We start from the raw sequence: 14,071 nt of genomic DNA on the forward strand, positions 1-14,071 counted from the left end.
ATTTTTCCTTGATCGACTGCGGTTTCTTGTTGCTATGCAGGTCTGCGGGACGCAGCCAGCTTCCTGTCACTGTCAGGCTTTTCTCCTTGAGCAGGCTGGAGCATCTCGGGAAAAAAAAAAAACCAAACCCTGCTGCTCTGTGGACAAACAGTCCCAGTTTTGTTGTTATCATCCATCTTGTCCTTTTACTTGATTTGAAACACCTTAGCACAAGTGTTAATCGAGGTTACTGTCGACACCCAGGCGAAAGACGGCGGAACAAAAAGGATGTCTCTCTGCTCCCTCCTGTTTTTCATCACACGCCGGGTGCTACGCCGCTCCTCGCCGCATGGTGGAGCCGTTGAGCTGAGCTGCTGAAGGGGTTCCCCGTTAATACTCCCCCCCCCCTCCATCCCTTCCCTCTGCTTTTCTCCTCTCCGCCTGTCTGCTCTCCTGCTTCACAACACACACAGTACAGTATACACTCGTCCTTTAGTAGTGGCAGCAACCAACACAAGTGTGTTCAGTCTCTCCTCGTAGCTTCAGTTTCTGCCTCTGTATAAACCAGCCATTTATCATCAATCATGGCCGCCGGAGTACAAATTTAACTCCCGTCTTTCCTCCCTGTCGTCTGGAGGGGAGGATTTTTTTTTTGTTTGAGGAAACAAAATATTAGTCCCCACACTGATTTGGATTTCCTCTTGGAATTACTATACATCTCACAAGGGAAATACCATTCATGTCAATACTCCAAAATGCAGCCGCCGCCGAGGAAGGTGAGTGATTTCCAGGGTCCGTTATGTTTTAGCAGTGCTGTAACTATAGACAATGACAGACAGATAACACTGTAGTAACCTCAGCTGTGGCTGTTGTGTTTTACTGACCGCACGTCTGATGCTGCAGGCTTAAGAAAATTAAAGGGGAGAGGAGAGACGTTTGCTAGCCAGCGTTAGCAGCGTTTGCTAGCTAGGTTAGTGAGTAACCTAGTGACATTAATATGCGTCTGTCCAGCCGTTACAGCGCGAGCCGTCAAACGTCAAATAAACGCTAGCTTGAGAGCGCTAACGTGCGGTGAGCTAACAGGAGACGTTTTATACAAACCGTGTTAGTATATACAGTATGATATTGTGTTTGTCCTTTTAATACGCCTTATAGTAGCAATAACTTTGAATTAAAAACAAGGAAACGCTTCAATTTTCAGGTCCTATAATTTCATGATAAATGGGTGGTAAATGCTAAGTAAAATATTCGAAATTTCTTAGAAATTACCCACAAATTACCAAAAATTTCATGGTTAAAGGGATAGTTAACCCCAAAATAAAAATTCAGTCATTATCTTCTCACCCTCATGCCGATTGAAGGTCAGGTTTAGTTTTATAGTTCACAAACCACTGCTGGAGTTTCACAGAAAAACTGATTTGCAAAATATCTCAAACAACATTAGTGAATGATGACCATCTTCCAAACATTAACAAACAACAAAACAACAACAAAAATAAAAAACAAACTAACTTAAAAAAAAACAAACAAACAAAAGTTGACTTGAAAGATGTCATTTAAACTATGTTTGTAGCCTAATGTTAAATCTTGGAGGCATGTTCACATGCACACCTTCTGAACAGGATGTGTGTGGTGTGACGGTGTGCATGCAGCGTATCCTGGCCTTAGGAGACTTGGATGATGTCAGAGGAGCAGTATGGTTGCATTTTAGGGGGTTTTTGGTTGCTTTTTATCTTTGGAAAACTGGTCACCATTCACTCAAACTGTTTGTGATATTCTGCAATGCCTGAGTTTCAGTCAGCATGAGGGTGAGCAGATAATGACTGAATTTTCATTTTTGGGTGAACTATCCCTTTAAGACACTGAAATTGAAGTATTTGGTAACACTACATTATTGGTTAGGCTATAAGATCGTGAACATGTACATGAAAATAAAGGAAAAGGCAAACTTCTACATGTAGCCCATGGATTGTGTCCACTGATGAAAAGTTAGAGGACGCACAAATACATGGAAAATTATTATTCTTAAATATTTTTTTTTCTCTTAGCTTAACTAGAGACATTTGTTAACAGAATCTAATGCTTATTATAACAATAATTAACTGTAATAATAATAAGGTAATACTTATTATGGTTGTAACTAATATTAAGAGTATCTGTATAAACTATAATATACTGTGTAGTTTAGTACTTTATATTTTGTTTTTCTTAAATATATATTTTTTCTATTTTCTATTTTGTATTCTGTTGTCACTCTGTTTTCTATCTGTACTATTTGAGCTGCTGTAAGATGCACATTTCCCCAGTGTGCAATCAATAAAGTTAATCTTGTCTTATTTTATCGTATTAACTAATGTATGAATTAATAAAGTATTTGGACAAAATGACCCAAAATGATTAATTGATTATGAAAATAGTGGACGATTCATTCAATAGGCGATTAATAATCGATCAACCGATTAATCGTTGCAGCTCTAATGTCAGTGCAGTGGTGAAATTGTGACAACAGTCGTCCAGACAGCATGACAAAAAGGTGTCCTTTCTTCATGTTGTGATGCTTCTCATCTCATGGGAAGACCTTCAGTCCGTCCAGGGTCATGTCATTTCATCAAAGGTTGAGCTGACAAAAGCCACACACACACACACACACACACACACACACACACACACACACACACACACACACACACACTGAAGAGACATGCTGGCAGAGCGGTGTCTGAGACTGACTTATTGATTCTGAATGGGCTGAGAGAAGACTATAGGCCCCTATAGCTTGGTACTCAGTGGTTGTGAGAGTATCTTAAAAACAAGTTTATATAACCTGCACTCCTGAAGGTAAGAAAGGAAAAAAAGATGTGGTGAGCAAAGATGGATGATTTATTATTCCACAGCTGACCAAACCAAATCTGACATCACTATGACAACCAAAACAAAGAACAGTTCTGACTCTTGAATTGTTTTATTTATTTATGTGGTAAAACTTCACAAATATACTTTGGCTTTTGTAGAGCATTTTTACCTAACAATTCAAATTAAATACTTTGACATAACCTGTCAAATCAGATATTATTATAGCCAGAATAATAAATATTGCCCCTGAAATATATTGTTTACCTCTAGAATATAGGCCTCTACATTAATACAATGATCCTTCAAATGTGGTTATCAGACTGTATATTTAATAGTTATTAATAATCTTTATTGTACAAAATGAAGCTTTCATTGTTGTATGTATTGCCCAGCCCCAGATCTGAGTGTGTGTGTGTACACGAGGGTGTGTTGAAGTTGTTGGTCCATTGCTTTCTATGATTGTGTGTTGTCCTGAAATAGATGCATGAGAGCCAATTACCCTGCTGTGAACCTCTGCACAGTTTTCTCTTAATTACCACATATTCCCCCAGTGCCATTTATGCTGTACACACAGGCTGGCCCTGAACATGTCATATCATGTCTGTAAAACACACAGACACACACACACACTCGAGCGGATCCTTTCATCGCAGAGTCAAGACCTCTGTGGCTGTCTTGCTCCACTGTGTTTGATCCAAAGGCACCATTACGGTCATATTCCTTTCGTAAGATCTAATTTGTCAGCTGTCTGTATCTTTCCCATTCAATTTGCTGTGAAAATTCTTCCAAGAATAAAACAGAATTAGCAAGATACTGATGTGTTACCTCCTGCCAATGTGCCTGGCACACTCGGTACACTCAGCCCCACAGCAAGACAGCCAGAGTGTATCAGTATTTGGCTGTTGGATACTAATAATTTCTCTCCCAGTGCGACATACAGCCCCATAAGTGTTCTGTCTGTGTCTCAGCACATCTGCTTACAGACTGAGCTCGTTTGACTCTCATATATTAGTTTTATGTGGCTTAGATTAAAGATGGCTGCTAATTAGCCTGGAAAAAAGGCAGTATACTGCTCCACAGTATAACACCATTGATCGATCCATCCGTCCATCCATCTCAGAAGAATTAGTTCAACTTCGTACTGAGCTATTGTATAGATTAACTACATTTTGAAATTAGCGGCGTAAAAAAAATTTGAAAAAAATCTTGTGACTATCACAACATGTTTTGTGATTCTGTATTGATTCTCCTGATTGCATAAAAAAGTAAACTCTTAAGTCAGACTTTATGCAAGTTTCTTTACATCAGTTTTCCTAAAATTAAAATTGAACTTTGATACTTTTGTGGCACCGACTGACTTGCTTCAATAGTATACTAGATAGTGTACTAGTATTTTACCAAATGCCTTGTCATTCACTACCAAATTTAGATACCTAAAGAGTAAATTCCAGCAGCATGCATGCAGCAGACTTGTACCAAGATCTAGTAAGGCTGGTGATTGACATGCAGGAAAGGGGCAACATTTTGACCAGAGACAAGGATCATTGTTTGTTTTTTGTCCCACCAGGTCTTTGAATGGCTTCTTTCCTTGAAGTGATAAATTGTACCATAATGTGTAATGTTGTTTTCTTGATAAAATGGATTTGCTCATGGTAAAACGTATCTTTCAGGAAACAGTATCAAAGCCAAGGTACTAGTACCAGTATCGAAATTTTTTGAACGATACCCAGCCCTAAAGGTTGGATAATAAATCTAATGTAACAAAGTCTTGACATTATCAAAGTCTTATCATGACAAATTTGCTTATTTCTCAATTTTCATTTGGAAGAAGTACTTTATTTATAAATACACTGACAGTAGTTACACAATCAGTGGCATCTTGCTGGATGTTGAACCAATGAATCAGCCAACATCCCAGTATGGACGATAGCATCCCAGCTGGATCTAAAAGGGTCTTCGTCTCTGCACCACATGTCCATAACTTAGTTGTGTTCAAAAGGAAAATATTAAGCATGACATGGAGATGAAGTGCAATGGACGGCAGCAACAGCTTCTTCTTCTTCTCCCACAAAAATGGTCAAAAACAGAATGAAAACGGAAGGAAACATCTCAATCACTCAACCCTGTTTTTGTTACCTTCTCCTACATAGAGGTGGAGAAGCTACCTGCTGCATGTGCTACCACTACACCAACTGAGCTCTTTTCCTTTAACATGACCTTAGCTGAAATAATACACTTGAAAATCTCTTTCACTCTGCCTCATACTGCTAATTAACGTCTTCATATCCCATCTTTTTCACTGTCGCTTTGACCCTCTTCTCACTGTCTCTCTCTCTCTCTGTCTTGCCATCTTCTCCTCCCTCCCTTCTTACTTACTCTCGCTCACTCTCGCATCATATTCTCCCCCACTCTTCCCTCTCAGTTTGTCTCCCCATCATGCCTCTTGTCACCCTTTGCCCTTCCCCTTCGCGCCCTTGCTCCCCCTGTGGTTTCCGCTGACAGATAGAAGGTGAAATCAAGTCAAGTAATTCTACCCTGATAATGTAATGAACCACTCCCTCCTTATCTTCAAAGACACAGTACATGAAAGACAGAAGCTCTGCAGTGTGTGTTGGTGTGTGTGTGAGTGTGTGACAGTGCAGTGTGTGTTGTATTGTTGTTTGTTTTGTCTAGAACACTCATGAATTTGCCCACTGTTACACTGGTGAATAGCTGATGGAATTCACCCGACAATACACAATGACCATCACAGTGACTCTGTATGTGTTGGCAGGAGTGTGTGTGAGAGAGAGAGAGAGCTTGTTTGTGTGCATATCAAGGGTGAGCTCACTGTCAGTTTTTGTACAAGGCTGTGTGAGTGAGTGCAGGTTATAGCCGCTGGTCTGACCACCGAAATGAATTTGTGTAGGAGGCGATACAATTTGCATATTTCCCTAATGCACAGGGGGTCTGTCTGCTCCTAAATGCTGCTGTGGGCTGTTAAAGTGTCTTCAGTCACCTCTAACGGCAAAAAGCCTCCTCCAGCCTCTCCAAAAGTCTGACAAGACCCGGACACTGATTGTTACGTTGATGGATTACTGATGGGAGTGTGTGTGTGTGTGTGTGTGTGTGTGTGTGTGTGTGTGTGTGTGTGTGTGTGTGTGTGTGTGTTCCCTTCAGGTGACTCTAGAGCTGAGCACACTGACAGGTGACTGGCAGATTGACTGATTGATGGGAGTTAAAGTGTGTGTGTGTGTGTGTGCGTGCGTGTGAGTGTGTGTGTGCGTGCAGGCCACAGTGACTCAGGAGGCAAATCTTTGATGGTAATATCCTAAAAATCAGAGTTATAGCTTTTTATGCATAGTCTACATCTCTGTCTTTGTCTTTTGCTCCATCAAGTCCTATGTGACATGTAGAGCTGCAACTAGTGATTATATTCATTATTGATTAATCTGACAATTATTTTTATGATTAATCAATTAATTGCTTAGTCTCTAAGAAGAATCTGAAAAATGCATCACAAGTTCCCAGAGCCCAAAGTGATGTCTTCAGATTGCTTCTTGTGTCCAACCAACAGACCAAAACCCAAAGACTCTTCATTTATTGTTGTAAATGACAAAGAAAAGCAGCAAATCCTCATGTTTAAGAAGCTGGAACCAGAAAATGTTTTGCTTGAAAAATGACTGAAACAAGTAATCGAATATCAAAGTAGTTGGCAACAAATTTTCTTTCGAGTGACTTATCGATTAATAAATTAGCTAAATGTTGCAGCTCTAGTTACGTGATGTGGATTCAGTGACCTGGATACTTTGACCTGGATTCACATTCACTAATGTTAAACATTCAGTGAACTGTGCAGGAGTAAAGTAAATTTGTAAAGTTCGGTCAGCTAAAATTTAATCAGCAATTATTTTGATAATTAAGTACTCGTAAAAGTCAGTTAATCAGTCAGTTTGTAGCTTCTCAAATGTGAGGATTTACTGCTTTTCTGTTTTGCATATGATTTTAAATGGATTATATTTGAGTTTCTGACTGGTTATTGGTTGAAATAGGGTATTTAAAGATGGCTGTCAAAGCTTGTTACAGTCCATGGTCACTCTTTTATTTTATAGTAGGGCTGGGTGATATAGCTGAAAAATTTATCACCATAAAGTGTTTCATTTCAGTCTATATTGATAATTTCTAATAGACCATTTTCAATTTAATAGCCTTACTTTGAATTGAAGTACTTTCCTTTTTCTTTCTTATCAAGGCACAAGTAATAGTCTTAATAGACTTTTAAAGAAAAACTCAGAAACTGGTGAGCTGACTTCCTTTTTTTATCACCAATTTCCTCATAGCCAACAGTAATTTTCAAACTCCACATTGTTTCTGTTGTTGTGTCACATGTCGATGGTGTAACAATACACCTGTTAGTTACTCACTGAATAATTTTCTTATTGTTATTGATGTAGTGTGTATTGCAGATACATATCACTCTTGTTTTACTGCACATTGTATAGGGCATCTGTGCAATGACTATGTGTAAGGCGTTTGTGCAGTAATTTTGTATAGGACTCACTTTGGTAATGCATCTGTGCAACACTTGGATTTAGTGCATCATGCAGTACTCTTGGGTGTATGCTTTTTTGTCTGTATGAATCTGGGGGTGATACTGTATGTTAATTGTAATTTGATTGTACGTGTGTGGCTGCGTCGCCTCTGTTCTCTCGAACGTCCAAGACAAATTTCTTCTAAGGGAGACAATAAAAGCTAATCTAATCTAATCTAATCACAGGCCTATTTCATAGAGACATTTCCTAAGAAAATAACAGTCCTACTCCATAATGTGTTTGTCACATTTGTGTGTGACTGTTGGTGATTTCATGCAACATTTAATCTAACAAGGAGTTGGTGATACGGCCACTTAGAAAAAAAGACACTATTAATCATTTATGTGTATATGACTTTCAGGCAGGTAGAGGCATTTATAGTTCACTGAACTCTTTTTATGACCAGGAAAAGACAATATTGTTTTCACGCTACTGTGGTAACCAAAGTCTCAGAAGATATCTAGTTTATAGCTGACTGTTTATATAATCAATACTGAAGGATAAATGAGGTAGAGTTGGCTTTACTGTAGATGAATAAGAGCCATTAAATAAATAACACACTTGTGCAGCAGGCAGATGAATAAATGACAAATCCTTTACTTGACGTGTCTTTTTGTTTCCTTCAGGTCAAAGTGACACAGGAGCTGAAAAACACACACACAGAGCAGATGACAAGACTGCACTTTAAACACCAGACTGAATGTGACCTGCTGGAAGACATGAGGTATGGACACATCTGCATCACATGCGTGCGCTGACAGCTCAGAGGAGCCGAGGAAAACACCCGCCAACTGCCAGATGATTTTAAATCTAGTCATCATTGCTGACTGTGATGTGCACGCCATGCGCACATGGACACTGCCATGCACAAAAAAGAAAGAATGCAACATTTAATGAGTGATGGAGGAGTGGTATGGGAAAGAAAAAGAGGAGGAGGAGGAGTATTGTCATATTCCAGTTTTTGGAGAAGGACAAAGGGTTGGGAAAATGACGAAGGAATTTCCTGCTGCCCTCTTCCTGCTCTCCGACTCTGCTTCTTTCTTCCTCTCTTTCTTCTCTTTTCATTCTGTATCACTCTCTGTCATCTTTCTCCCTCTCCCTCGATTCCAGTTTTTTTCCATCTCTTTTGCTCTGACAATCTTTTTGTCTGTCTCCATATCTCTCTTTTTCATTTTGGCTCAGCTCTGTTTACTCATGACGTGTGTGAGTCTGGCAGTTTTCCCTTTTGGATTTGGCAATGGGAGGAAACCCTGGTTCCTTCACACGCTCTCATTTTCAGTGTTGACTAAGCATTGATTATTTATGACAGCAAACTGTCTAATACTGACTGCTTCTCTGCCTCCATGCCTGTCTTTCTTCCTCTTTCTCAATTTCACACTTTCTCCACCTCTCCTCTCTCTGAGACTTGCCTCTCTTTCTCCCCCTCTCACTCCTGGGGGCAGCTCCAGCTGTTTGAGAACAGATTGCCTTGTTGCTGCTGGGTTTTGGAAAGTGAACAAGGCCCCGGTCTCACTTGTGGGAGGGAGGGAGAGCCAGTTTAGCATATGCAACCACAACGTGTTAGTTCTTTCAGTCAGTGAGGGATGGAGCTACATGCCACTGGGTAAATATCTTCAAATTGGCTTTGTCATCCTCATGGTTGAAAGGCTCTTCCTGCAGCGTTTTCTCAGTATGTTCCTATAGCTTTTAATGTTTTGTAATTATTTCTGGTGACACGTTCTCATGGTGGTAAAATCAGGAGCAGCGGGGCGGTGCAGCGATTAGGGAGGCTGCCTTTTTATTGGGAGACCTGGACTCAAGCCCCTGCAGCAACAAGCATCTGCTTTGTCGATATGTCCTTGAGCAAGACACTGAAGTCCCACTACGTTTTCTGTCGGTGATGTGGCTTTCATCTGACTTCGCTGTAGAGATATTTTTGTGAGATTATCCCAGAACAGGCTGGCTACAGGTCCTTGAACAGTCTTAAAATGTTTTGAAGTCACATGGACTAATAAACGGCCTTAAAAAGTATTAGCCCAAATAGTCTTAAATTCCTGTTCGGGAAGATCTTAAATACTAATTTATTGAATGCTGTTGGCATGGTCTAAAATTCACTCTAAGCATTTAATCTTTGGCCAAATCAACAAGAGTTAAATCTGAATGCTTCTGTTTGCAAACTTTGTCCAGTGGTGACCACTGTAGTGTCTACCTAGTTGTAACCTTTTCCCTGTTCTTCCATTTAGCCATTAATCTCCAGTATTTCAGTCTCATCACTGTCATTGCACTCGTCAGCTTGAATTTGTGATTGGCACGGTGCGTTCGCTGGCACATTCCTTATTCAGAATAGAAATGCAAGGAATGATATTGACTAAATAACGTGTAGAAAACAGTGCTGGGTAAATAACTGGCCAAATCCACCAGTATTTGGGCAAAAGACGAGCTGTTAAAAGTTGAGCAACCATCAATCTTATTTGATTCGTAGCCCTCTGAACTGCAATTGAATAGAAATATGAAGTGCCTTGAGATTCTGACCCCTATTTGATAGAGCTTTATTTCAGACTGTGGCTCTAGGACAATTATAGTGATTAATATTATTAAGGACAATATATTTTTTTTACATAAATAAACATATTTGGACAAATGTTCTCAACCAGTTATTGTCATTTTGCCTTATTTATAATATTTACTCAGACGGGTATGCTAGTAATTCCGCATTTGATGTTTAGTTGTATTTCAAAATGTGACTTTTAAAAATCTTTAATTTTAATAAGAAAGTCTTACAAAAGTCTTACATTGAACTTGCTGATAATGTACCTTCAGATTCAAATTTATATCAGAAGCAAGATGGCCCTTCAATACACACTGACTTTGACAACCGTTACTGTTGTCAGAACCAGCTGTTTTTTCATCAGAGCAGTAGCTGAGGTGCTAAAAGCTAGCAGCTGGACAAACTGTCAACTGTCTTCACCAATACATCTGAAAATACTGATCTGTTGACATGTAGCCCACATGATTCTTTTTTTTTTTTTGCTCATCATGCCCACTACAGCTTTATAGATACGTAGTTACACAGGAGAGCTACACTTTATTGAGACATGAAACTATAGCTCTATAGTAACATGCGTCCGTAACTGACCAGACTGTAATGTTATTAATGCAGCTTGCATTTCCACAGGAAGAAGAAATTATTGATTTGTCCACACCCAGGGTCAGAATGCAGAGTTGATAACTGCAATGATACAAGCAAACAGTCAGTAAATGGCACACAGCAGGAATAGCAAGTTGGCTGACAGTGGGACATGTAATGTAATTAATGCTAATTAATTTATACTATTCCTGTAAAAACACACTTTTGATAGATCTGGAATAAAGTGTGTCCCCATGATGAAACACGTGCACGGTTGATAGACACATTTTGCTGCGTAAAGCCTACAGTCCATTTTAACTCTTAAATCCCAAAATCTGCTCTGAGGTTATTTACCCTAATTAATCCACAGGCTGGCTTTAATCAACACACACACTCAAACACGCATGCACACTCACAAGTTGTATGCTGTGGCACATTCAGCTTGTGTGTTTACCAATCATAAAAGGTAAAAGGGGAAAGATAAAGAAACAAAGAAAGATAGAAATTGGAAAGAAATAGAGGCAGGCAGAAAGAAAGAAAGGGAAAGGGCAACGTATTTAATCCTCTGGGAGTACATTTTAGCTGGACTAGTCTTAGGAGAGAGGATAAGAGAAAGAGAGAGAGAGAGAGGAGAAAACGATGACGAGTTGGTGTACTGAGGGAGTCAACTTGGTGTCCTCAATCCAGCTAAATCCCCCATACCCTTATGTCTGCCTCCACAGTTAGGCTTCACACACACACAAACGCACACACATCACCCAGTATAAACCATAAAAATAGGCATGTGTCTTATGTACTTATATTGACCTCATGCACATTTTGTAACACTGACAGCTTTCATACACCCAGTTACCTTTTCTTTGGCACACTTTACCTGAACAGTGGAGCTATTACACAATTTCAATATTGCATTTGTGTTATCTTGTTTTTTTTTCCAAAGATTTGGATGAGTGAATGAAACCAAACTGCAAAAAGGTCTATTATAAATTGCGCACTGTGTTTACAGTGTATACACAATGATGATGGACCCAGGTCTGTGGAACAAAACCAGCCCAATGGCTGATCAAAACCAGCCCAAAACATGCCCAGTAGTCAATAAAACCAGTGCCGACAGGCGGAGAGCATAGGCACGTCATATTTGTGTGTGTTTATGTGGGCACGTGTGACATGTGCCAGGTCCTTGTACGTTTGTGCCTATCTGGGCTGACAAAACATAGCAAAACATTTATTTAAATGGATATGATGGTGTGTTTAACACTGTATTGTGTACAAAAGGGCACTGCACTGCTACACTTGTTTAATAAGGTGGGTTTTAAATACATGTCACTGTTGATTGGGTAACACCTCTGACCGCCAAACAAGAGAAAATGTACCTGAAAGCCTACTGCACACTGTTGTGCACCGTTTTGAGGAAACAGACACCGTAGCAAAGTGGTGCACCATGTTTTCAGATTGAAAGTGCTCCTGGTCAGTTTGGAAGGATAATTATTTTTGTTTAAAATATGGATGTGTATGTATAGATATTGTGAATGTAATTTGCATGCAAAGCATAGGTGCACCTGACCAGCAGACAAAAAAATCAGCCCGCTGTAACACTCAGTTGCCCAGTTGTGGCAGAAAAACACAAACCTGGCAACCCTGGACTGCGCTCAAATCTGTTGCCATGATAAGCAAAATATTGTGCAGCTTACAGGCCACTGTGAAGATGGTTTTGTTGTGAGAGAACTTGTGATGTCGTAATGTGTGATTTTCAAATTTACCATAGTCCAGGCTAGGGTTTAGGCATGTGCACAATTTTCCAGTCACCCATCAACCAGTGATTGCTTGTATATTTGTGCAAGTGTGTGTGCCCCTCTCTAGTTTCAGGTGGGAGATGTGTGAGAGCACCTAGTTGGCGATGTTAAATACGCTATGTAGTTTGTTACATCCATTTGCTCCGTTGACTGGATAAACAAAATGAACTGAAGATACAACCGTGCACCTTCTGTATTCAGGTTTCTCTTTTGCTGAACTGAGGACTTATTTGCCTCATTGACTCATTGTAAAACATCCTTCATCCAAACTCCACAGAAATACAAAACTCACCAAAACAGTCACTGTTAGTCGTTTCACTGTTCCAGCAATCACCAGCTCTGGTTTGGTTGAATTAAGTCTTTAATTCACCATGTTAGATGTGAAAATATTCTGTCTCTACTCCTCTCACTCATTCTTCGGCTCATTAGATGCGTACTGTGCCACATTCAGAACATTAGATTAACAAAATAAAATGACAAAAATCTCTCCCCAAAAAATGATGGACGCTAATCACAGATAACTGGTATATTCATCCAATTTCCCAACCATAGTCTAGATGGAGTGCTTCATGAAGACTCTACAAAGAGCATCATTGATTGTGTCATTGTGGAAATGGCAGTCGTTAAAAAACAAAGGATGAAAGTACCAATTTTTGCTGGTGCCCAAACTGGACTGGACTAGAACTGAGGCCCTGGTGCGATTTAGGAATTTACCCCCCATGTCTGCGTTTTGTGTGGTGCATTTGCGTGGGATAAATGGAATTTGTGTTTCACTCAAATTTATTGACCAAATCCTAGGAATTATCTGCAGATATCATTAAAACCTAATGGGTCTCCATGCTGAGTAGCTAGATGAGCCTCCTCAGTTTGAGCCCAAAATGCTATCAGAGTCCTCATTAATGCGTTTCACTGCAGCCTCCATAATTTAGGAAGCGAAGGAACAGAAAATCAAGGACTGATTGTAAAAAAGACTCAAATTAATGCAATGCTGATTCACAACCTCCTAATATAATTAGGTGGCCTCTGTATTTGGCAAAATGACACCACAGACAGTCTTCGCTGTTATTCAAAATCACAGGAGGACTCCAGGTAATACTAAACCCAGGAGGAGAAGATGAAGGGGAAGATGACAGGGTTCTTACTGTCTCAAAATTAGTCAATGGTGATTCATGACCTACTTAGCCTTTATTTAATTTCATAAAGCAAATATATTTAATTATGTGTCACATCCTAAGCACATAGCTGAGGCACTATTTTCCTACAACAAATGAAAAACATGTTTCTGTTTAGTCTAAATAATAAAGTGGGTCTGGTAGTTCCAAGGCAGTCACATAATAAATATTGCTAATAAGAACAAAGCCAAAACCACCTCATCTGTAACACAAATGTACCTCTAAGCCATTTACAGTATCTGGTACACCAGAATAATAATAAACAGATATCCTTACAATTGAATGCTATGTAATGTAATGTTCCTGCAATGAATCCTACCTTAGGATGCTTATGTTGGTCTGCATTTGTTGAGATTGTGTCAGAGAGTTGGTTCAATTGTGTGATAGATTTTGGAGACTGTAGTTTGTGGTGCTGTCGGAGTGGAGCTGTATTAGGCTGAAAAGATTTCTTTTTTTTCTGTTATTTTGTCCAGGGGGAAAGCAGCATTTTCGGGGTTTGTATAATAGAAACCATGATGCTCAATTAACTCCAGTCGCTGTCAGAGCAATGGCAACAGACACAATTTTCTCTGATTAATTAACCATGGCAGAGAACTG

The 14,071-nt window shown here is 39.6% G+C and overlaps 1 protein-coding gene across 3 annotated transcripts in view; it reads left to right on the forward strand.

Moving 5' to 3' along the window:
• The first annotated feature begins 457 nt into the window (after positions 1-457).
• Positions 458-14,071, forward strand: part of fchsd2 (FCH and double SH3 domains 2) — a 105,608-nt gene continuing 91,994 nt past the window's right edge. For all 3 annotated transcript variants that reach the window (XM_084718129.1, XM_084718130.1, XM_084718132.1), the window contains exons 1-2: positions 458-755; positions 8,030-8,127. In XM_084718129.1, coding sequence (XP_084574255.1) covers positions 735-755; positions 8,030-8,127 — 119 coding nt within the window. In that variant the 5' untranslated portion in view covers positions 458-734. The remainder of the gene's footprint in view (positions 756-8,029; positions 8,128-14,071) is intronic.

The sequence above is a fragment of the Lutjanus erythropterus genome, chromosome 4 (assembly GCF_056507025.1).
Source record: "Lutjanus erythropterus isolate fLutEry1 chromosome 4, fLutEry1.hap2, whole genome shotgun sequence".
NCBI classification, from domain to species: domain Eukaryota; kingdom Metazoa; phylum Chordata; class Actinopteri; order Lutjaniformes; family Lutjanidae; genus Lutjanus; species Lutjanus erythropterus.